The 26211-nt window shown below is 41.5% G+C and overlaps 1 protein-coding gene across 1 annotated transcript; it reads left to right on the top strand.

The window, feature by feature from the left end:
* Positions 1–5183: 5183 nt before the first annotated feature.
* klf13 (Kruppel like factor 13) lies at positions 5184–23011 on the top strand. Its single transcript, XM_075469894.1, has 2 exons — positions 5184–6023; positions 16456–23011. Exons 1-2 carry the CDS (start codon positions 5546–5548, stop codon positions 16761–16763), a joined length of 786 nt encoding a protein of 261 aa, XP_075326009.1. The 5' UTR covers positions 5184–5545; the 3' UTR covers positions 16764–23011.
* The last annotated feature ends 3200 nt before the right edge of the window (positions 23012–26211 follow it).

Raw genomic sequence — 26211 nt, 5'->3', positions numbered from 1 at the left:
AATGAGAGAAATGTGATTGTAGTTAACTTTTCTTTCATCATACTGTGATTTATACATTTTACACAATCTTGTATATCCATTTTTTCATTAACTAATATCCCCAATTGATTCACTTCATTAGTGAGTAACTTTTTGATTTATTGATAACTTTAGTAACCTTTCAGGCAAAATGCCACATTTTGGATTGTTTCAGCTTCATGGACGTGAGAATTTCTCTGTTTATATTTTTCATGGTTGTATTTACAATGAAGACAGAAACGCTGAAGTCATGTAAGGGCCTCCTAGCAGTTTTTGGATGGTTTAATTGAAATAAATAAACAGAGGTAAATCACAAGCCCATCAAGGAGGTAAATATGTAGGTGAACAAGTTTATTATAACAATTTGTGATCACAAAAGTAGAGTATTTGAGTGAGTGAGTGAGTGACAATGAATGTGAGTGAGTGAGTGAGTGAGTGAGTGAGTGAGTGAGTGAGTGAGTGAGTCTATCTACCCTGAAGAATGTTCCTTTTCTCCTCATCTGTGTAGGAAAGTTTGTATTTATAGCTTCACCTGTCATTTCCCTATCTTTATTCTGTTATTTCTTCCTCTCCTGACTCAGTTCTTCCCCTTTCTTCCTCTACTGACTCTCTCTCTTCAATTCCCTGATTCTCATCCTCTCCTGTGTCATCTGTTTTAAAATATCATCATCATCATCATCATCATCATCATCATCATCATCATCATCATCATCATCATCATCATCATCACCATTAATATTATTGTTATTATTAGTAGTATTATTGTTATAAATATTACATTATTATTATTACTACTATTACTATTGTCACCATCATCACCATGCATGTGCATGACCCACTAAAAGGTCAAATGAATGAGTTGGGTTATTGGTCTAACCGATGTGCAAAATTTTAGACACCATTTGCAATAAATTCCAAATGGTTCATTCGGAAAAATGCAATCATTTTACCTAAGTAACTGGTTGAATCCACCCACTAAATTAACATCGTAGAATGTGCCAAACAGACCACAAGATGTTGGCTGTATTTTAGATGTATAGTCTCAATTCATCCATTCACTCAACACAGAGAAGACATAGGTATCATGCTGGGCCTGACAACTGGCTAAATGCTGGTAAAACTTGGCTTCATAATGCACCATGAGCAGCACAACTAACTCAAGTTTGTGTCATATGAGAGAGTACACGGGGTATTTCATTCTGTTATTTTGCCCCATGTGCATCATCAATTGTTTTAAGTAAAAGAAAAATATAAGTTTCTGACCTAGTTTCTATTAGTCTGCTTTATTTACATGTAGGAACCCATATAGCACTGAACAAAACTGTAGCTAGTGAGGCTGAATGACCACTAGCCACAGTTGGCACAAAACTGTCAAGCCCTGATTAAAAAAAAAAGTTAGCTTAACAGCCCAATAATTTCATTACAGGTCGCAACTTTTTTCTTTGGAAAATCGAATTGAGAGAGAGATTTGTATGCAGTGTGTTTGTGCCGACTGGAAAACGAAATCCTAACCAAGGGGCTTTGTGACTGTTGCTTGAAATGCTGACAATGATCTAGCATCCTCCTATTCCTAGCCGCGCTTTGAACGCATATACCATTATGAACTGTCACTCATTCTCACTGGCGATTGGCGAAATGAACTCACCTCCTCTCTTTCTTTTCCCCTGCCCAGTTGGCTTTCCAAAGCTGATTTTAATTTGTTTAGTAGATTTCCTCATCTTGCTTCCATTTCCTTGCTGACTTTTGCGTCGAAGCTGCGTAATATGATAAACATGTTTCCAATGTCGGGTGGCGTATTTCCGCTCAGTTTTAAAATATAACGTGAATAAAGGGATTATGTGGACTTTATTTTCAGAAAAACAAATGAGAATGCATGCTGATATTTCCACCAATCAAAGTCAGAACGATTTTCATCATATATTAATTTGACATTTCAATGAATGAAAAAAAAAAAAAAAAAAAAAAAAAAGCACAGGGGAAAATACCGAGGTCATGACCTGTGTGTCCTCAATGCTGGTTACGGCACTGCGGGCAGCCTACATACCCAAAGAGCCCCGCCCACCAGATACCACTCAGTGCTATCGCCCCCCCAAAACCTAATGTGTGTGTGTGTGTGTGTGTGTGTGTCTCATGATTAGTAATGTCTAAGGTGTAATTAAAACAAGGGCGGGGGGCTGCAGAGTGCAGCAAAGGGGACCACCTACGTGGACCCATCCGCTGCCCCCCACACAACACACCCGCCCTCAAACCCTACGTGTGTGAATGTGTGCTGTGTACAGGAGCCAGAAGGGAGAGGGGTATGGGGATCTAGACGACCGGGGGAGAGAGGCTCCCCCGGAGAGGGCAGATGCGTATTTAACGCAAGCATTTGCTATCTATGTCCAGAACTGCTTCAACTGTTCTGCTGTCGCACCAAAGACAAATGATACAATGGGGATATTTCTGTGTTTCAGAGGCATAAAGTTGATATGTATTTGTAGTTTGTAAAAATATAAAATCGAAACCCTTTATTCCGACAAATGGGTTGTACGACATTGACAGGGTAGAAATATCAAAATGGCTGCAACCAAATCAATGTCAATGCCTAAAAGTTGCAGTTCACAAGCCAATGTTCTGATACCGAGATGACTAAACACATTTTTCATTTACAGTATACCGGGTTAGGGGGCATGGTCAGGAACCCTTGGTTTGTCTAAATTGCTGGCTCCAAGGCAGAGGTGTGACCAGAATGGCATGTGTGGGTGGGTAGTTAGCTCATCTGGGGGGGCAGAAAACAATACCTGAAAAAATCGGTGGAAAACCACTACTACAACTTCAAGCATAATAATAATAATAATAATAATAATAATAATAATAATAATAATAATAATAATAACAATAATAATAATAATAATAATAATAATAATAATAATAATAATAATAATAATAATAATAAATAAAAATAATAATAGTAATAATTCAATTCGGTAATATTTGGTAAAATGTGGTCACACTAGCATAAATCATGACCGTCAATTTTGTTAACAGTGTGGAATTTTTTTATGAAGTTTTTTTTTTTTTGTATAGAAATGTAGAACTTGTATGATGCATGCAAACGCACCATTACAACGCCATAAGGGTCACACGAAATGTGTTCACCAAGTAACTGCTAAAGAGAAGAAATAAAGCTGAGAGTACCAGAATACTATTACCCTCCAGTCCTGTTGTATACCAGAACTAAAATCTACATCCATTGTCCAGCAGAAGAACAAAGTGTTCAACACTCAGAGGCATTGTTAAGGTAAGAGAGGATGAAACCCAACTACCACTCTATCTAGGCAATTTCAAGACAGTCACATCCATCTGGAATACTTTTAAATTGTTTATAAACTATTCAGAGTAGGCCTATGTCAGATCTCGTTTGTGGCTCAGTGGAATTTTTTTTATGAAGTTTTTTTTTTTTTGTAAAGAAATGTAGAACTTGTATGATGCATGCAACCAACAGCAAGCTATCAATAAAATCAAAGGTATACAACATATGATTACTACAGGAGAGCTAAAACAGAAACATAGCCCATTGTAGTCATTATGATATTAGGCTGTGGGCCAGATGAGCTTATGGTGCACCAGCAACCCCCCACCCCCCACAGCCATCCGTCCCCACCTTCCAACAAAACTAACTTTTTTTGAAAAGCCTGGCTATGCTGAATGGAAATTTAATGTTGACATTGAAAATGTTGGGATGCACCATCTACTGGTATTCATGAATAGCTGACCTTTGACCTGGACCATTATCTACAGTACAAGTCTGCGGTTACACTTAGATGACAGAGAAGAACGAAATAGGAACATGAATCGAAGTTGTCAGGTATTTCAATTTGGTTGACGAAAGCTCAAGCTGCCGACACATGCACTGTATGGGCTTAAAGTAAACTCCCGCACAGCGTTGTGCTTGCTATTTGAATGGAGGACTGACAGACACGCCCCCTATTCAAACGAACCAACTGGAAAGCAGTTTTGACGATTGTTCTGCCCCTTAACCCCTTTGCCATGTTGCAAATATGTCCTATTTTGGAGAGGTTTTTTAGACCAGGACTTTAGGATGCAATAGCTTTTGTTTAACATGCTCCACATTCTGCATTGAGGGTTTAAATTCAAGTAGATACTTGGGGCAAGACATCCAGCCAACTCCAGCTTTTTATTACCTTCATTAAGTCTACATTTCAGATCATTATAAACAACAAAAACACCTGAAAATGTGAAAATCGCCTTTTTTTTCAGCAGCAAGGGGTTAAGGTTACTGAGGGGGGGGGGACACGATAAAAAATAAAATAAATAAAGCTATAAACTTTGCAGATATATGCTTTTCTAAAATCACCACCTGCATTTATTCTATTAATACAAGACACACACAGAGATAAAAAATCGTGGCATTTTTTATGGCCAGTTTTCTTTGGATGGACAGGGCATTTCTCAGGGGGGCATTTCTCAGGCCCCCCCCCCCAGCGCCCCCGTAGCCACGCCCATGCTCCAATGTCATTTTTGCACAATTCCACACCAATGAAAACTTACATTATATGAACATTATTTTGTATGTCTGCCAATAGATTGCCCTGTTACACAGTGGCACTTAAAACGTTTTGAAAATTGCTTAGTTGAAGATTGGGCTCATATCCTGTGTCCTAATACAAGTGCTGCACCCCCTCATCTTTGCAGTTTTTTTTAAATTTAGTGTGTGTCTCTGTCTTTGTGTAAAAGAGACAGACTCAGGGATGATAAGTCCCTTGTGACATGTGGAGTAGCCAGCATCTGCTATTTAAGTCCTTCTTGTATTTGCAGAGGATGGTTATATAACTCAGGTTGCACATATTTAGGCCTGATAGGTCAGCGTCGTGTGCTGCAGAAAGAATTTGGAACCTCTCGGGTGGATAGGCTACATCTCTGCAACGGTGGGTGTCTAATACAGATTTTCTTGCACACACCAATGAGGTTTTCTTAACGGCCTCTGCAAAAAGGTATGAGTGCAACCAGAGGGATACATCATCTGAGCGCATGGAGACAACCTGTGGTGAAACTTTCAAGTAACTCGTGTTGCTCGGTGCACTTGGGGACAAGAAGTATCCAATGAATGAGCGGCTACTGTGACGATGCTACCGAGCGCTGCCGGCCGACACGCCCCCAGCATGGATACAACGAGCAGGAACAGGCGCTCAGGAGACACGCTCACTATGCTGGAGATTGTTTGAAGCCGCAATGGGAGTTAACGCATCCAAGTTTGTAGAGTTCCTGTTATCGGCGTCGTTGCACTAAACAAAGACTTTGGTTTCTCTTTTCTCTTTCTCTCTCTCTGAGAGAGGGGGGGTTTGTCTGCGTTTTTGTCCGAGGCGTTTCTCACACAGGATGTTGATGATATTGGAAAGCCGGGTAAGCTCATAAAGTCAGTTCTCTCTGATGAGAACGACCTCTTCCTCACCACCACCAGTCCACAAAAGGAACCACGGTACAAGTACATTTTTCCCCACGCGGCTACATTTTATTTATTTTTTTAATGTCATTAAGAAGCAGAGGGGGCTGTTTCAAAGACAAAATGGATCACTTTGCAGCAGAGTGCCTTGTTTCTATGTCCAGCCGTGCAGTTGTTCACGCTCCTAAAGGCAACAGAGAGATTAAACCAGAAATCCCATCTTCCTCCAAGAACGGAGAGGAAATAAAAGAGCCTTTGGTGAAGGATAACTCCTCGCTTTTTGTGGTGGCGCGGATTCTGGCGGATTTTAACCAGCAGACTCCCAACTGTACTGCCGAGCAGGCAAAAATAAAGGATGAGAGCATGCCGAACCTCAGAGAGGATGGAAACTCTGCCACACCTACCACCATCTCCGATCCTTCGCTCAAACAAAGAGGCAAAAGATCGAGAGGTCGAACTGAGCAAGAGTCACCTCAGAAAAAGCACAAATGCCACTATTCAGGTTGTGAAAAAGTTTATGGCAAATCATCCCACCTCAAAGCCCACCTAAGGACACACACAGGTCAGTTTCATTGGATGCAAATGTGTGTTGCTGTGAAGATGACTTGGTGTGTTTCAGTTGCAAATATGAGAACAGGTAGTGTTAAAACTGAGAACACAGAGGCGAAGTGCCGGGTTTCTGTTGTGTAGCCTATAGCGAAATGTGAGCAGATGAGCATGGTTGCTGTGTTCTGGGTCATGGAGTCTCATACAGGGATCCACCCTAAATGGATATGATGAGCGCAGTCAGTAGAGTTGGACCCGGATAGTTTCATAATTACGTGTTTAATAAAGTTGGGTGAACTTTGAAATGTCCTTTTAATTTCTGGGGAGGGAAGAAAGGGGGAGGGGGTCGAAAACAGTGCCACTCCCACTCAAGTGAGCTTTGTCACGGCTTTCCTTCTGAGCCCCCCCTCACCGAACACGCGCATAACGCCTCTGCATTGGACAGTGTGTACACTTGAAACTGCAGTATAAACGTGGAACGGAATTATGCATTTGAAATGTCCAGCCTTCCTTGTGTTCACATCGACTCCACGTTAGTTTGTTTTAGCGGCGGCGTGACAGAAAGACATCAATGTTCAACAAAGCCAAGTGTGCATGGGCATGCAGAAAGTTTGCAGGATCAGTCCAGAGGAGTGAAAGAATATCAAATCGGCAGTACGTTCCGCGTGACCTTCCTTGAAGGACCATATTTACGCTTTGCATTCCGCAGGATGGGCTATAGAAAAGTGGTGCTGGTGGGAAGGGTGTGGGGGAGATACAGATCGACTCAAATTGGGGGGTTGATAAGAGCTGTGCAGTCGCCTGTCTGCCCATAGCCCTTTGTTATGATGTGCCACACCCCCGCTAGACAGACTGCCAGCTGATCTGGCCAGCAACAGACTCAGCTAGCTGAGCCTCGACCGAGGAATCACTGCCTTCCTCTGATTTGTATACTGCAGCTCACACCTCATCTTTTCACTCCCTTCTGTACACGCACACAGACACATGGATCATCTTGACAGAGCAGAAAGAAAACAACTCCCCTTATCGCAGTAGAAAAACACACCTTGTGAACATGATCCACATATGAGACACTAGAAATACTGGGTGTGCAAGAATTTAAGGCAACTCAATAAAATGACATGGAGGACACTTTCAAGCCAATTAACACTTCTCCTTCATTTGTCTATCGACCCTGACCGTTTTTTTTTTACTCCCTGCCTTTCAGTTGAGATACATAATCATAAGCTTAGCCCTGACACAGTTAACGAATCAAACTAATCGCTTATTGTGTGAAACAGAGTAAGGGACCACATGTTCAGTGATTTCCTGTGTGACTGGTGGGTTGTCTTATGGTATTGACTGCAGTCAGGTTTTCATTGTTAGACATCAACTGCAGCTGCATCTGACAGCTGTGTAGAATAGGTAAATAGGTGCGCTTATTTGACTCGCATATATGATACGGGCTTCATAAAACCTCAGAATTATTTGTTAAATTAATTCCCAATGTATGAAGTTCAAGATAAATGTTTGCATCTATTGTACTTTGTGTTTTCGTGCAGCTTTATTATTGTTCATCAGCACCATGCTACATGCCTTGTTGCCTTTTAAGCATCTCCTTTGTTTATTGGGAAACCCTCCCATGTTTAGCTGATTGGCTGGTGTCCCATAATTTCTGTTAATAGGGATGATTTCTGCTTATTTGATTGGTAAGTTATAGAAGGTCTCCTTTCTGCTGCCTCGCCTCAACCAAACTTGAAGCAGCACTCTCAGTCATCCTCCACCACTCAGTGTACCTCCCTTCAACCCAGACCATCAGAGTTTAGTGCAGTTTTATTGCTACGCACTAGCTCTGCCCTTGTGTCTCTGAGCCTCTTAAGCATTTCCTTTCGCCTGCCTCTCTGTTTGGATACGCTCTTGCGTCTGGCCTCACAATTGGGTTGTGTCCTATAAATTCTGCTAATAATGACTCCCTCTGCCTGCTTGATTGGGTAGGCCCAGAATGTCGGTCATCTGAGTTCAGCAAGGCTGCCTCAGCCAATCTTGCAGCGCTTTCATGGAGTCGGACTCTGGCAATGCTTCCCTTCAGCCCCTACCAGCAGAGTCAAGAGAGAATGGATCACAGCCCAGTCAGGTTCAGCCAAACACCGCTCTCTAATTGAGGAGGGAAACACTTATAGACACTAAACAAAGAGCCAGGGACAAGATGTCCTCACTTGACTTCTGTAACAAACCTTCTTCATCCTAGATTTTGTGTCTCTGATTTCTCATTGTAGGAGGAAATGGAACTGGAAATTGTTTTTCAAATTTTTTTTACGTTTGTAGCACATACATACTAAAATGATATGATGATGATGATATATTACAATTTATGATACCATGTTCTTTATTACTATTTAAAATAGTCTATTATTGCAGTGAAATTAGCAGTGTCAGTATATTCTATTTTGTAATGTGATGTATGTTTGTGTCTTGCAAGCTACTGAATTTACCGTAAAGGGTCAATTTCCCTAAGTGTGTAGTACATTAGCTAAAAGTTATCAACGAAAACTCTGTTTTCTCCTGACAAGAACTGTCACTCCAGCCACATTAAAAATCTGTTTTTGATTTAGAAAAACTACAGCAAATGGTTTTCATTGACAGTGCCAGAAATACAATCTACAGTGAGAACTGTAGATTATAAGTAAGTCACTGGGAACTACATTGTGTTCAGTAAATGTGTTAAAAAAAAAGTTCAAGTGTCAATAGAGCTCTCCAACGCACAGTTCACGGGGAGCGTTGGGGTGTAGCAGACATAGGAGTACACACTGAATTTAAATCACTCATTATGCTGCATTGAGCATGATGTTGAAGAATCCACAGCAGTTCAGGGGTCTAAGGTTACCAGACAGCTTTTGTCTGGAGTCGGAGGTGGAGGTTCTTTGCTGCAAATATCCTGTGGTATGGAAAATGCAGTCATATAACGCTGATGTACAGATAATGGTGCATTTGACAGCCACTTGAAAAGCACCTCAGAAGCCTTCTTATTACTCTTTTACCACTATTTCTTTCAGTCTCATTCTCTTTATCTCAATGAATATGACCCACTTTCTTGAGAGGTGTCTCCTGGTCATGGAGTACACAACGGTCCCTGTGAAGCCTCATTACTTTGCTCAGGTCATGTCACGCAGACTGCCATCTTCAGATGAGACATGGCCCCTCACTCTTCCTCAGCTCGATCGTCTGTGCACCCCAGAGCCAGGTCTTACAAAAGGCCATCTTATCAGTGTACACTACCTATCTGAAGTGTATTGGACTCACAGGGAGGAACAAGGTCAATATTGTGAAACGACAAAGGGCATAATGACATATTTTACAGTTGGGTTGATGTTTTGTCTGAACCTCTTTTGTATTCTGCTGGGGTACCTCTAATACTGTGAGATGGCTGTAAAAAGCCTTTAGTGTCCTAAAAAATAAGAGGCACCACCTGGCAGCAAAGTTCCACTGCCACGAAGACCCAGTTATTCATGTGTGCTACCTATTTTCAGTCGAATAACTGTGGTTAATGGCGTTTTTTAATGTGAAATTACCCCAAATTCCACATGGAAAAAGCAGCGGGAGTCTGATTATATATGCTTCATCCCTGCCAGTGGTTTTATATTTGGCTGCACTGCAACAGAGTGCACAGTGTTCCTGTGTGGCTGGTGGCAGGGATGAGGTAGCAGGGTGGAGATGGGGTTTTCCTGCTCTTGCTTGAGTCTAACTATGGCATAGCAATGGGTAAGAACTCCACATGGGTAGAAGAGTTCAGTCCGTCTACCTGCCGCAGGGTAGGATTTCCACCACTGCTCTCAGTCAAGCCATCTTTCTCCAGACATGAAAAGAAGAGTTTAGATTTGTTTGGCACTTCATATTTCTTTTTTCACGCTCGTCTCTGCCCACATCTTTTGTATTGACAGAAATATTTCAACAAATATGTGGTGTAATACAAATAATTTGTGTATATCATGGTTCCATGGTTGAATCTGAAAAGCTTTGGTTGTGCTACAGACTACTTAAGTACCACAAGCAGATTGACATTTGTAGATGTAGAAGGAAGCATATTCAGAAATCTGGTAGGGTGTATTTAGCTGTAATAACTGTTAACAAAGAGGATCCTCTTTCCATTAAGTCCCATGATGAACTTAAAATTATTATTTGTCCAACACTTGATCAGTTTCACCACTTTGTGTTTAATAACATGTCAACTTGCCAGTATGCTAAACACGCCACACCCTACCAGAATCTGCACATTAGCGTTATCCTTGTTAGCATGTTAGCTAACATCAGTTTACCTTAAACTACAACTTCATGGCTGACAGCTCTTGTTATTCATTTAATCTGTATAGTGCAGTGTTTTCCTAACCCTGTGAACAAAAGCATTCCTCATGAATGAAATCTGGTTAGTTCATGAAGTCCATTTGTAGCTGTAGAGTATTTGTCCAATGGAAACAAGGTATTAGTTAAATCTACTTGATCCTACGGATGTAAATAAAACCAGAATGGAGCCACCATCTTGACTGTTAATCCTCTGGTGCAGTGTTACTACCCCATGGAAGACATCTTCGAGGCGAGTGCTGGCGCACTTGCCGCCCGTATGTTCTCCTACATGTACTGATAGTGGGACAGTTTCTGGCTCATGTTTGAATATATTTCTGATTTGACTGTGATTAAGCAACAGAGCATGCACTGTGGACAGTCATAATACTGAATGTCCTCTGTTAGGCAATCCTCTGGCTGTGCTGTTTGTGGCCAACGGGGGTCATGTATTCTTTAGTTAGCTCTGGAGTAGCTCCATAAAAGCTACACTATTCCCCCACCAGCCCTTCCCACCCTTTTCCAGCCTGTAAAGCGAAGTAGGTGCTGAAGCGTGTTGTGTTGCGAGGCTTAGCTCAGGCCACATCTTGTGGTATGGTGTTGATTACAAGCAGTAGGAAGAGAAGGATGCAGACCTGTGGAACACTGAGCATTTTTTCCCTCCACTGTTCAAAAACTGTCAGCCACATCTCGCATGTGAGGGAGGGAGGGACCGGCAGCACAAAGACAGAATGTACAGTGGAGTGCAGCAGGATGGGGGTGGGGTTAGATACCAGGATATTCACTGTCAATGCCATCCACTGATGTAGGTCATTTATTCAGCCGCAACTGCAGCTAATCTGATTAACGTTTGAGGAGCTGTGACCTCAGTAGCAGAACCCTCTTTTGTCAGGCCATCGCTCATAGGGTCCCATCTGAGAGTCAGATTGGATGCCTCCACCGTGTTGCATTGACGACAGCTTGAATGAGAGAGGGAAGGCTGACATTTCTGTGCAGCTAATGTTGGAGAGAGTGTTTTCTCCCTAGCTGTGGCGTCTTTGCTCACTCTGGTATGTAAGGTGTGTCCCCCTCGTCTGCGTGATAAATCAAACTGTGGCAGACCGCAACACACTGGGGTGTGGTCCTCAGGACAAATTGAGCAGTATTTTTTGGTGCCTTAGTGAAAGAAAGCCTCATCATTTTCTCTATGAAACATGTAAATATTTCTCCTCCACTCACCATCCAGAGTATCAGCCGTAATACACATTGAGACATCTGGCACTATCTCTCACCTTTATCTTCTCTAATCACAGTGTAGTGTGCCCTGTCAGGGTCTGTCAGCTCTTTGTTCGTTACTCATGAAGGATGTCGATCTTATGTTAGCTACGGTGTCACACGTTATCTGTGGAATGAACAGGTATTTTACTGGTGAGAGTCACGGACAATGGGGCATCCCTGCTCCCACCTGCTTCTGCGAACCAACTGTAAACACCCTTTAATGACCACAGCGGTTTGTGTGTTGTAAGTTAACTTGGCTTTAAAAGATAAGAACAGTGTCTGCAACACATCAAGGCTGTTGTTTTAACATGCACTCAAGGCTGAAAGAGAGTGCTCATTCTTTCTAAATGGGGCAAATGTGATGCGCTGGTCAATGCAGTGAAGCTGTCTCTGCCTTTCTCTGAAACGGTTGAGTGGATGCAGTAATGCATGGCAAAGTGTGTGCAGGAATCAGATAGTCACACTGAACTCCACTGCATGTCTCTGTGAATGTCAATAGCCCTGCATGTTGACCAAGGGGAGTGAGTTACGGTTAGTACGTGCACCCTGTCTGATTGAAATGCATTACAAGAGGGCCTCTCCTGCTGGGAGCAAGGCTGTTGCTATTGTTCAACAAGGGGAGGCACACTATTCAGCCACAAGCAAGGTCCCTCTCAATCATGACAAAGGATGATAATACTTTAAACGGTCAATGTTTTCTGAGCTTTCTCATGATAAGTTTGAACCGATTTCAAGCACCTGACCTACCTGCAGAGTCCTTTGTTGCTCTGGCAGAGTTTATGTGTAACTAACTCTGAATGAAGCCTTTGAGAAAACATGTTATAATGGAGTGATTTTTTTTTTTTTTGTTATTTTCCTCCCCTTCCACTGAGTTATTTTTCATAGAAGAGCAGCCACATTAGGAATTGCTCTGATCACAGATGTGTTTCAAATCAAGCAATGTCTTTCTACAGACCACAGAACCTTTCATGTCTTTGTTGTTGTTTTTGCACAAGCGAAGCCCATATATAATGCTCTGAAGAAAGGAAGGAGGAGCTGCAAAGGTCTTAATGTATATTTATTGTTCTGCACACACATGTTAGTGTTTATATCGTCTTGGCATGTGACGGTGCGTGTAGAGGGAGAGGCTGGGTTAGCCCCATCTGCTCCAGTGGTTTTTGCAGATTGAGGACTCTGCAGTCATTTTAGTATTACTCAAAATCCCATGAATGGTCTGTCTGCTGGCAGTGATGTTTGCTCACTGCTACTTTCAGGTCATAGTCTGTTGTAAACATAAAACCAAATTATAGGACTGTGCTCGGCCCAACCACTGGAATTAGTGGTGTCCCCCCTACTTCATGTTGCCAAGCTGGCTGTGCCACCAAGCTAGCACCAAAGCGAGGGAGCTCCAACTCTAATGGGCTGCGATCTACAGTCTGACTCCAGTTTTACGTTTTCTTCTTAAGTCATTTGCTTTTAAAAGACTATGCAGGTTTGAGGAACTTCTTGTTTTTGTGCTGAGCTCTGAGATATTTCCTGCTCTGGCTCTCACTGAGCAGGCAGAGCAGAGTTAACCTCAAAGTGATCTCTGATTCATCCACAGAAACTGCATTTTTCCTTCTCACCCAGCCGAGCTATTTACTCTAGCTAACTTACGATGGGCTCACATGTAGGTTTCAGGTGTATGCCGTATGAGGACACATCAGGAATGTTATCTAAATTTGTCTGCAATGCTGGTAGCTGTTTTTGGAGCTGGTGATCGAGTTCAGTTCATGCACTACTGCCTACGTCAAAAAGAGATTTGATCTTGCCTTTAAAGATAGCATCCCTTATGCCTGGGAAAACATATTTCCATTGTTTGAAGTAGACAATTTTCTGCAGAAAGTCCTCAAATATGAATGAGAGGAGGATGGAGGGATGAGCTGTTTATTTACTGACCCACTGGACTCTGAGAGAACAGTTATATAACTGGAGTACCTGTGACATAATCACACCGCCTTGGAGGGGGGACACTAGTGCTTAGTAGAGGTGCAGTTGCGTGCATGATGTAACTCACTTTATGGGTAACTGGGTCACTGTGTTCGTTAGGGAAAAGCTTCCATCGTTTCTCCTCCCCTTCCCCCTCACCCTCTGCAACTGACACATTGTGAGAAAGACAAGCCACACCCTCTATGTGGCACGTAGCCAGACGCGGAACAACCAATCGGTGGGTCAGACATCACGGTCGCCACGGTATCCTGCTGTGACAGCACTGTAACTAGATTGGTAGAAAAAGCAGGGTAAGCGGAGCAGCCAGTTGCCTTCTCTTTTCAGCAGAGATGCTGAGTAATCGCTGCGGTCGATTAAAATAGCGCGGACAGTGACGTCCACCAGCCACACGTGGTGTCATCATTTCCACTCAGGATCAAAGCACCTGTGCCATAAAGCTCCTCTGAGTGACCAGAACAGGATTCCCCACAGTAACTTGTCTGCTTTAAATCAAGCACAAGAGTATGTTGGGACATTGCATACTTTTCTTTAACGCAAGTCTCTCAAACCTGACTTCATAGCAGCAAGAGTTTTTATTGATTTGATCAATATTCAAACTATTGGCCTCAATTCCAGGAGCTGTTCATGTGAGGTCAAGATGGGTTCCAAATAACTTGACCCATTCCATTGAATTGCTGTTCGATACCTGATGCTTCCACTACTTGTCACTGTATCAGGACAGCTAGTCTGGATATCTCAGCCCAGCTCTCTTGTGTCTGTTTAAATATTAATGTTGTTGGATCTGTTACACTGGTTATTAAACCTTAAGCAGCCTGCAGGGCTAAGCTCTACTTTTAGGCCAATAACTAATTTTGAAGTGACAGGAGGCTGTCCGGGCTCCTTCTCTTGCTAATATATTATAAAACAAGTCTAACACGAGACACCTTAGTCAGATGAGTTACTTAGAATTTACATTCTCCTCATTTTCTGCGGGAGCTATGCTTCTAGGAAGGTGTAGTCAAGGGTTTGTAAGCAGGTTTGAACAACAAAGCCCACCTTATTTAATTAATCTTTTTTTGTAACTTTCAGCAGGACAGATTTGTGTCTTTGTATGTATTTTATCTCCACATGAAAGGTGAAAACGGCACAGACAGTTTGTGTAAAAGAAGAACACAAAGCATATGCAAATCTATATGTATAACTTACAGAGTTTAAAAGCATTACGCCCTGTATGAACCCACAGCAACTGTGGTGGGAAGGGCTGACTTAGTTTGTCTGGAGCTGAGGTGAGGCGTCAGAGGCAGGAACACAGGCCGTACTGTCTAGACTTGCTCTGTCTGTCTGCATGTTTTGTAACGATGCAGTATAGGGGGGAGGGACAGAGACTAGTAGTGCACCAAGTTCTTATTTTTAAGACTCTCTGGAATCACGTATCATGTGCGTGTTTGATGCTGAATAGCACTGTTTGCATTGTGGCACAGAAGGAAACCACAGAGCAAAGAAGGCCCATTCTTTATTTGCTATCTATACAAATTCATTCATCTTACTATCTTTTCCCTTCCATCCTTAAAATTACTGGCATGGGTGTGCAAATGATGATTGATGAACTGTAATTCAAAGGAGAGAACCTAAATGTTTAAAGATTATGTCCTACCCCTTGCTATAGGTCTGTGATGCTCACAGTTTCCACTGCAGAATGGAAAGAAAACACCAGATATACAGTGATATATACAGTAAATAAATATACTACCATCTGGCTTTGAGTACATTTCTCTCAAAGCCCATTTTTATCGCCTGATGGATGGGGAAGGTTGTAATTTCCCATGTGCTGAGTCATATATAGTTGCATGTTAGAAAATGGGCGGGGTAATAATTGTGAGTGTGATTAGCATCTGGAGCTTTGGTAATTAAACTGTGCCATGCCAATCTTTTGGTCATTTATCAAAATCCTCTTGTTGCAGCCTTTTAAACCTATGTCCCATATAATTTTGTTGATACCTTGGTGGTGTTTAATTTCCTTCCCCTTACTGATTTATCAGTAATACTGTATAGAGCAATTTTGTGATTGCTCTTCGTGTATGATTCACCAGTCCCTGTGATGAGCTGTTTATTACATTTTGAGAACACGTTTTAGACTGCAGAAACATGCACACAGCCGCGGTTACACTCACGATTATAATATTAGCACTACTGAAATGGCTTTGTTTACCTACAGTATGAAGTCAAACATTAAACACTACTGAAGATGGAAGCATTTTGGGTGGCTATAACATGTTTTGGCCCATCTACCACAAATCGCATATAGTTTACATTCCTGCTCACCATTTCCCCAAGACGAGTATGAGTTTTTAGACTTTTAATTGGATTTTGATTGTGTTGTTTCAACCTCTCAGGCAGCCATTGGCTCCCATTCATTTCACCACATTATGAAAGACAGCCTCCAGTAAATAGAACACTCTAACCTTGTTAATTTGTCCATTAGGTGTTTGTCATATGCTAGAAGACCTATCATAATTGAAATGAGCAGTCAAACTTTCATCTCTGGTAATGACAGTCTCAGAGACGCAGAGTCGGGGGGTTTAATGACTGCATAGAGGTGAATTTAAAACCAGCATGTTGAAAATTGAAAGGTGCATCAGGAAAGAAATGCAACAGTCCAATGAGAGAAAGTTTCGACCACTGTAAGGCACAAATATATTTTACGTGTCAGCACTGCAATACCAATATTCATGTAGCCTCGACTAAGATAACAGAAGCACGGTAATTACTGAGGGATTTCAGTCCCGCTTTCTTTCTTTGAATTTGAATTTGCTAATTCAATATTGAGAGGCTTATAACTTCTGATTCAGGGATCTCAATGGTACGTTGCTTTTTACCTGTGTGAATGCACATTTCTCACGTTTGGGTTTTTTTCTTGTTTGTTTCTTTAGGTGAACGGCCCTTCCCGTGCACTTGGCCCGACTGCAGTAAGAAGTTTGCCCGCTCTGATGAGTTGGCCCGGCACTACCGCACCCACACGGGAGAAAAGAAGTTTGTCTGCCCTCTCTGCGACAAGCGCTTCATGCGCAGCGACCACCTGATGAAGCACGCCAGGCGCCACTCAGATTTCCAGCCTGGGATGTTGAAGAGGCCCCACGGCGGTAGCACCACACGTCCCAGCTCCCTCAGCGACTACAGCCGCTCAGATGCCTCCAGCCCCACCCTCAGCCCTGCCCTTAGCCCAGCCAACTCGCCTTAAATTGAAACCCGGTCGCACTTTTCTGCCTCTAGACTGTGAGGCCCATGTTTTCATCATAACACTTTTGTTGCGCAGTTGTCTGCAACCCCCCTACCCCAAAACAACCTCTTTGCTATTTCTGCGCTTGCTGTGGTGTACCATACTGTACATAACTGCTTATTGTAGTGCAATTACTTGTGTGATCTGAAAAGAAGATAGTTCCTCTCCCAGATGGCGATATCTACATTCTGTACCACATGTCTGTATTTTTTAAGCTTCTGATCATGGCTAGTTGTTCAGTGTAGTTTCACGGTTAGAAGATGGAAGAAGAAGAAAAAACAGACACCCTGATAATTTTTAATCAAAAAGATTTTTTTTGTAGTTCACTTTTCTTTGTTTTTGGAACGGGTTAGGAGAAGGGGTACACACACACACACACCTCAGGATTGAAGACAGTTGCTATTTCTGTAATAACCACAGTACTAATGAGTACTTTCATTGACTGCACAATATACTCATCACTTTACTCTGGAATTCAACGGGAGTTGGATTTTACGCCCTTCTCAGGGATGGCCTTGTTAGCTTGAAAGAATGAACATGGTGAAGAGAAACATAAAGTACATACATTGCAGCCTTACACTCAACACAATTTGCACTCTACGCTTCTTTGTTGGCTTTCACATTCAAGGAAACAAGCCCTACAGTTACTTGGTCATTTATACACAATACTTAAGTTCTGTACTGTCTTATGTTAAGAGGGGGTTCTTATGAAATGTATAGTAATTGCTGTGTTTTGAGAAAACAATCACTACCCCCATCTTCTTAAGGGAATAATATGTCTGTTCCCTCACTGCAATGTTGATATTCATGGACATTACACTGGCTTAGATGTGTATTGTTTTAAATAGTTCTGTGCAGTCATACGAATCTGCACTGTGTGAGGATTGGGATGATTTTGGGTTAATAGTTTTTATAAATGTACTTATAAAGTTTAACAAAAAAAAGCTTCTTAACCTTTAAATATAGAGACAGTTGAGTTTCAAAGCAGCTGTTCATGCTTAAAAAAAATACTGTCTCATCAGCCCACATTTCTAAAATGTAAAATGGAAACAAAGGGACTTAAGTTGAATCAAGGTTTATCCATCTCTCAAGCACACAGGAAAAAAGTACCAAAGACAAGAGTGAATGAAAGCTTTCTATTCAGTCCTGTGAGCTGCCCTTCACTGTGGTCTGGAGCTGCTGGTTGGCAGTATCACAGCAGGTAGAGCCAGACGGCTGCTCATTTCCCGCCTCCTGGCTCTGTCCCTAGTGGCTGCCCTGGAGGAAACAGCTGCACCCAAAAGAAGCTTTTCAGAGCCTGTTAGAGGGAGTGCTGGAATGCCATTCCCCAGGGACTCCTTCCTCATCTGGCTCTACCTGTCCTGTCAAAGAGTTGTAAAGCTCTGAGCCAGCTAAATTGTATTTGGGTTGCCTAACTCAGAGGTTAAATGCGGGCCAGAGTGTTAAGCTGCTGGGTTGGGCTGCAACATCATGGAGCACAGGGGGAACAAAGCAGATATCTGCAACAAGCAGGCAAGAGAGAGCAGGCCCTGATAAAATAGGAGAAGTTTATCACAAGCTGAACAGCACAAAGGAGGAAACGAGCAGTCGCAGATACCCCCATTTCCTCCTCCTTCCCCAACTCCCCTCCTCCCTCCAACTGTAGAAACAGCCAGCAGAAAAATGGCTGTAATTAGGGGTTTGATCTAAACTTTAGGATAAGAGAAGTGTATGAACAACCGTTGTATGTAGACAACCCTAGCAGTGTGGGTGGGATGTACCCAACTCCATCCTAAGCACAAACAGAATTCCTCTGCTAGAGAGTCAAATTTCACAATGTCAAAGAAACCGTGGCTCCAGGCTCACACTGATGAACCTGAACACTCAAACAGCTGCTTTCAAACTTCATTCTCACAACCGCTTCACATTCTTAAACCGCTTTAAAAACATTTGAACCAAATTGAACATATCAGCAAAGTGCAGAGCTCACCAGCCTCATGTCGTCCAGCATGTGAAGCTCAGATGTTCGTGAGAGAGCTGACTTGTGTTTCTAGACAGACATGCCTCAATAAGTTAGGCAAAAGGCACAGTAAACTTTCCATGGAAACAGGCACCACTATCAAAACTGCTGCATCCCCACCAGTCTGTGTTATGCCTGCATTTTCTTTTAATGCTTCACTGCTACAGTTGGAAATTGTGCCATCCATGTAGATTAGTCTTGTCAGGCTACTTCAAACTTACTGCCATCATGAATTGCATGTGCTAACTCGACTCAACTGGCTCCTGACTCAACCACGCTCTTTGCATGTAAACTTGGCCTTGAAAGCGAAGAGCGTTTTCTTTTTAGGCGATCTGGCAGGTGTAAGTCCATGAATGGCGGTCCTTGTCCCTCGTTCTCTACAACAGCTATGTGTCCTTCAACTAGCGATGAATCCGCTCTGTTACATTCTCGAGAAAGAAAACATCCCTATTTCAGATCAAATGCAGTGGTTTCCTTAGAACACCATATTTAAGAAAAAGTAAGCAAGGGGGGGAAAAGAATCACTAGTTTGTAAGATGTTAGATTAGTTTCCAGGCTGCAAGATGACACTTTGAATGCCACTGATCAGTAGCTCTCAGAGACAGTAGTGAGAGTTTTACGTTTACCATTTCTTAAAAATTAATGCTTCGAATTGCTGTTAAACAGCTTTTTTTCCCTTTTTTTTTTCTGTCCATGACTATTTCTTTTTTCATTCTAATTTTTGACCTGGTTTAAAGTGTAACTCTTGCAAAAAATGTAAAAAAAAAAAAAAAAAAAAAAGAATTTTCTGAGTAGCTCACCATCAAGCATCAATCAGTTTTTAATCTATAATCTGCACATATTCCTCAGGGTCGACATCTGCTAAGCAGATATGGGACAATTTAGTTTTGTCATTTAGTTGTTCCATCAGTTCCTGCACACATATATCAGCCTGCCTCCCCTTGGTGTTCCTGGGTGCTTAGTGTTCACTGCTGGTCAGTGTCCGACCACACTGGAAACACAGGAACACCTCAGCACAGGTCCGGCCCCTTTGCCTACTATATGTCTTGATACAACACCCTACAGTCCTGTCATTGATGTACTCTGGAGCTGTTTTCAGTGAAATGCCCCTTTAAATACCTTCGACCATTAGCGTAAGTGAAATTACAGAACAGAAAAGCGCCTATCGTCTGAAAATAAAGTGACTTTGACAGGATGAACATCCCAGTCTATCCATCCATCCAGACTGTGACATGTAGGCGTTCACAGGCAGTGTCTCAGAACTTTTACTCTCACTGTAACAAATGTACTTGAATAATTCCAACACAAAAGGCCATTGAACAGTTTTGTAAATGTCCAGTTTTACTGTACTGGCTTTTTTTTTCTTTTGTGTGTGTGTCTAATTATTAACTTCTCTGAAGAAAGGTGTATAGTCATCTGCTCTTTTGTCTGATTTTCATGTTTTTCTTTTCTAGATTTTAAATTTATTTTTCAGGTCATTTCAGCAGGGTTTTTTTTTTCAACTCATCTCATGTGTTAAAGTTGACTGTTTTTGGTTGAGCAGTTTGCAGAAGCAGAATTTTTGCTTTATTAACGGGGTCTTCTACCCCTTTAATCAGGAACATTAAATGCTCTGTTGATGTCAGGATGCGGGTCATAGCCCGCTGTCCAGAAATTCCTTATAGTCATGGGGGAAAAAAGAACTTTGGGCGGGTGGCGCCTCTCGACCTCTACGTGTGTCAATTTCAGATGAAGTAATTCATTTGCTTTATTTTTTTAGATCATTTTAAAGGTTTTCCATAAAGATAGAGACCACAGCATTGTGAGATAGCAATGTAGTCATTTTGTCTATTATTCTTGTTGATTTATTTTGTTTCATGACATGTTCAAGGTTGTATATTTAAAAAAAAAAATCATACCTCTTGAAATATTTGACTTTTGTTTTACCTTCATATCTTTTCAAAGCATCCATTATGTAGCTTGTTTTCCTGATGCGTGGCACGATTATTCGTTGGTTTTATTTGTCCCTACTTGAACGAAAAACAAGAGAAAGAGACTTTTTCTGTAAAAAAAACAAAACAAAACGAAACACTGGTCTACATTTTATGAAAAAAAAAACATCCCATGTTGCCAGGTCCAGGTCACCTTTGTAGGTGAAAGAAATAATCTTTCCAGGAATTCTATTCATAAAAAAAAACATTATTATTATTATCATTTCACGTTACGAAAATATTTAAACATCCCTACCATTCTCCACATAGTCTTGGTTTGAGCTTTTCCTCATAAAACCATATGCTTGTTAACATAGTGAGAACACAGATTTCTGGCAAAAGTAAAAAAGAAGAAACAAACAAAAAAGATCAATGCAAGGTTTCAAGATACTAACAGCGTACCGATTAATATTTTCTTCTAATTATAAAGATTATATAAATGCAAATGAATTGTTGCCAAGTATGTAAACAACTAACAGTTTCTATAAGCAGTGCATATGTTCAATATGTCACTGATCAGTGTCTGCAGAAGGACGACCATGATCGACACAGTTGTGTGCCAAAACTATTGGGGTGACTTCATAAAGAGGATACAAATGTTGAAGGGTAAATAACCTAGCTTCTATCGGACATTTAACAAACTTGTACAGTTTTATGGCGTGTGACATGTCTTTCTGTTATGTACAGGATTTTCATGAAACAACTCTGCACGTGTTATATGCAGGTGCTCTGAGTTCAATTTTTGTTTCTCTTTTCTGCTTCATGTAAACATTTTGAATGTGTAGCTTTGTTTTCATTATTTAATTTCGTCTTCTTTTTTTCCTTTTTTTTTGTTGCTGTTGCTGTTCAATACTCAAGCGGTGTATAATGGCTTATTGCAGGTATTTTTCTGACATAAAACGGTCTTATTGTTAATAGGCGCCCAACCATTCCAAAGGATTGACGACTGCGTTTGCTATAAATGTGCTGCTTCTATCGACCCGATGCATTTTTGTAGTTTATTGAAGCCTGTCCTGACTGTGAGGTTTTACATGTTGTGAGTCGTGCACATGGTACCTTTCTCCCACATTGTCAAGCATTCTTTTAGGCTCTTTTTGAAGAATTAGGGTAATTTGAATGAAAACCTACGATATTTAAAAGTTACAAAGCACGACTTCCCTCAGAACACAGGCCTGAGGCTTTTACGATAGGGGTCTTTTTTTTTTTTTCCAAGAGGCAGCCACAGAGTTATAGACTGGTTGTTGAGCGTTGTTACCAAAGGCTTTGAAGGGAAAGATGAATGTTGCGGTAATTTTGAATCCATCACCTTTTTGTACTGCTGGGTTCAATTTTATTTGCTCTATGTGTTGATACAGTGGATGTTTTGCTTGATATGGACCTTTTTCCTACATCTCAAGTAGGTGACTTTATTACTATTTTTTTGCTTTTAAAAGTAACGTGAATGAGCAAAACTAATCAGCCATACAAGCAAACAAACTGCACAAGTCTAAAGAGACCCCGTCTCTTTAAAGAAAGCGCAGTGTGACAGAGAAGCAGACGTGATCTGTTGGTACCCTTCGCTTACTGTGTGGTCTCGCTCAACTGCTTGAGCTGTCACAGTGCAGCGTTTCTCTGCTGAATGCTTAAAGAGGAAGTCTTTTGGTTATTGTTGCCCTTAAAGGATTAGTCTGTTTCAGGTTTTGCAGCACATATCGCTGTCAATGACCTCACAAATAGAGAGTCTTTCACTAGCCTTTTGGTTCAGTTTCCTGTAAATGTTTGTCTTCAGTGTACCTCCTCAGTATAATGTTGCTCTCTTGATACCTCTGTGTTTCTTTTCTGCCCCTCACCATCAGTTGCCTGTTGTAGTGGCTCCATGGTGCTGCTTCCCCTCTTAAAGCACCAGTATAATCTACTCTGTAAATAACTCTCGACTCAGCTATGGCCAGTACATTCTGCAATGACCTCAAACCTTCAGGTGACACTTTTTTTTTTCCTCTCAGCAAACCAAAATCACTACATTCAAGTATTACAGTTGTACAGTTCCTTGGATTCTACAGACATCTAATGTGCTGGTCTTAGCTGCTCTGCTGTACCTTTTTATGGCATTATTTTTTACATGTTAGACAATATATTGTGACCATGTCCTATGCAAATATGAAAAATAACAGATTGTTGAATAATGTTTGTTGTCATAACTTGTATGCATGAAATAGTGAGGTTTACATTTGGAAATAAATTCATAAAATAAGCCGCCACAATTTGTTTCTTCATACTTCTTTTCTGTTTAACACAAACTGTACTCATGAAATGACATTTCGGGAAAAATGTTTTACCCCTCGGTAAAATTCGATTCCTTTTACACTCTTTGGTCAGTAATGCATGTGTGCTGTAGTATAAAGTAAATGCTAAATGTGGCTGGTGCCAGCAGAGAGAAAGCAGTTCAGAAAAGAGACCAGCAGCGGGTCCTGAATGCAAGGATTCTAAAGGGAGAGGTGAAGATGAAGAGAAATCTAACACACACTTTACACCCACAGTCTCTGAAGCAAATTTTGGACCCTTTTTACACCAGCCACTCATTTTCTGAACAAGCTTACATTAAACTGAAATTTGTCAAACCAACAAATAAGACAAAGTTAACTTTCTGTGTTTCACCGGCACACTCTTGTGAGATCTGGCAGCACAGACATCTCCAAGCAAAGTAAATTATAAACATATGACCCAAATATATTCTAACTAAATGTGGAACTTCCACTTATCTCCCTCAACAAAATCATACAAACTATATTTACGTGTACCTCTATTCATTCATACACCGACCCAAGAGAAGGAGTCTCGAGCATTTCATATCACTGACACAGTTTGAAATGTGTCATCTTGTTATTGTGGCAGAAATTTGGCTTAAGGAAGCATAATAACTGGAAAAATGGAAAGAGCTTGTCTAGTTTTGTCCAGAGGTAACATCCATAAGACCTAGAAATTTTAGTTCCTCTAAACGTCACAAGTTGATGTGGAAAGATCTTGTGGTGGGGTGTTCTCAGAACTTCAAAAGGAACTTATTCTCAAAGTGTATCTTTGTTTTGTTTAAAACACACACACACACACACACACACACTCAGAGAATCAATGTATTGTATTTTATTGGCATATATCAGCCAATAAGGTTTTCTGAGCACTTACACTTTGGCTTCATTTTTGAGAAAGTAGGTTATGTCAATACTTTATACAACATATCAACTGAACTCAGTGAGTATGTACCACAGGCTGTATTTACGAGACAGAAATGAGTAACTAAATCTTACAACACATTTTGTAATGCATGCCTTTTATGTTTAGAAACTACAGTAGCAAACACTGGAGGTAGTGAGCTAATAGCCATGCAAATGAAGCTACAATGGCCCTGTTGAACTGATAAAGGCAAGGTGGTTTTCTTATTGTTTACAAATTGCACAATTATTTCAGTTCCTGAGAAATTTGTCATTATCTCTTGCCTAGTCTCACTTCAGGGATTGATATTTGAAATGGCCGTGAAGTTGGCTTTTAGACCTACAGCACATTACTGCACAAGGGGGTGGAAATATTCATAGCATATACTGCCTTTGTCACAAGCCTGCCATGTGCTTCAGTATTTTTCTTACAACAGGAAGTACACCTTGTTCCCCACATTTCACTCATGCAAATATTTACAGTAACTGCTGGGATATCAACAATGGGTGGGGCGGCAACTGCTGGGGACTCCTTCCTTCCTTATGGTATATCAGGCCGAACAGACTGATAAACTGTGTGAAGTTTGCTGCACAGACTCAGCAAACTTGCAACTGGAGGAGAATAAATTATTCACTGCAAAATGCAGGCTTCCTCTTTGTAAAAACACTTTAAATATGACACACAAAAACAGAGTTTTTCTCATCCACATTCACTTCTTTGTTCAAAATCCCTACAAATGGTCTATGCCCTCTTCAGCCAAGTTTGGCCACCAACAGCAGAAGATATCACAGGAGTGGCCTTTCCTGCGCTCAGTGAATCATATGCAATGTGGAGGGAGACAGGAAGGAAGAGAAAGAACGCAGACATTAAAATTCTTGATGAGGAGCCAGGTGTTCTCCTTGCTCAGGCTGTACACCTCCTGTCTCCTGGCTGGTTGGAGCACACAAACAGACAAGCTGCCACCCCTGGCACCACCACACAGTGTTGTGCCATGACAGCCAGCATGTTCCCAGAGCTTGTTTGTCCCTGCAGTTTTTGGGCAGCAATAGTAAGGGATAGTAATATGTGTTAATATTTCACTCATTTTTCTGATGGGGTTTTGCTTAGAATTTTGAAAGGAAACCAAATACTATCAAAACTAAACTCCTAATGTAAATCCTGCATCTCGCCTCAACATGACTGTGGACCTTCTGGTATACAGCAATGGAGTCTTAATGCTGTGCCTCTGCAGACCACTGACACAGATTATTCACAGTCCTCTTGTTGTAATATGAAGCACATCCGGGGTTTTTCTGATTGCGTGGGTGAGGCATGTATTCTCTCTGAGTTTCATGTCTTTCAGTCACGTGTTTACTCTCAAGATGACACATTCTCTTGTCTTTAGTGTGGTATATTGCTGCAGATGCAGGGCAAAGTACAGGCAGCTATACGAGCAGTGGGAACACATCTCTGCTGGTATCACCCTGCAGACAGGATGTGGGGGCGGAGGAGGTGGTTTCAGTTTGACTGATTTATCTCTTCAGTCACACCTTTCCTTTGGATTATCAGCACCCAGTTATCAGTTGGGATTCTTCACGCAGCAGAAACTTAGGTTTAGAAACAGAACCATGTTATTTTCAGTGCATTATCTCAGTGCAGGAAAAGGGTAGTGAGTGAGAAAAAAAAGACAGGAATGAGGGGGTGGGTGGGTGCTACAAGTGCTGATTGGTGCTCCCAATCTAATAACACCCAAACCGTGGGAGGCTCTGTGAGCTTAGAAGGCTCTACGGTCCACTGAGGTGTGTGGGCAACACTAACTTTGAGAATCAGCTGAATTACACCACATAAAAAATGAAAGAGAGGTGGCCAGTAGCAGCCACAGTAGAGGTCTTAATCACACTGAGGCCTCTGTGTGTGTATGTGTTGATGCCTTCCTCCAAGCCAATCCCCAGAAGGCAGGATGAAGGGCCATGTGATGCCACCCACTCTCAAGTGAAGTGTATGGCAGGACTGGCGCTAGATTTTGTGGAGCGGATGGGATGAGCTCAGATATTGGAGGCTGGCACTGGCTGAGAACAAGGCTAAGCTATAGGAGGTTGGTGGGTAGTTGGGGGAGGGAAAGGGATTGGCACACCACTCACAGCAGCAGAGGCATCAAAGGCGGTAACCCTGTTGAAAACAAATCTGTAAATACTGTCAGGTAGAGTGGCTTTCAGTTTTATAGAAGGGGACATTGTGTGGAAAATTGTGCCACTATCATTCAAATGTTCAATCT

Source organism: Odontesthes bonariensis, chromosome 7, assembly GCF_027942865.1.
Source record: "Odontesthes bonariensis isolate fOdoBon6 chromosome 7, fOdoBon6.hap1, whole genome shotgun sequence".
NCBI lineage: Eukaryota > Metazoa > Chordata > Actinopteri > Atheriniformes > Atherinopsidae > Odontesthes > Odontesthes bonariensis.
The sequence above is the reverse complement of the archived record's forward strand: the minus strand, read 5'-3'. Positions and strand labels throughout refer to the sequence as shown.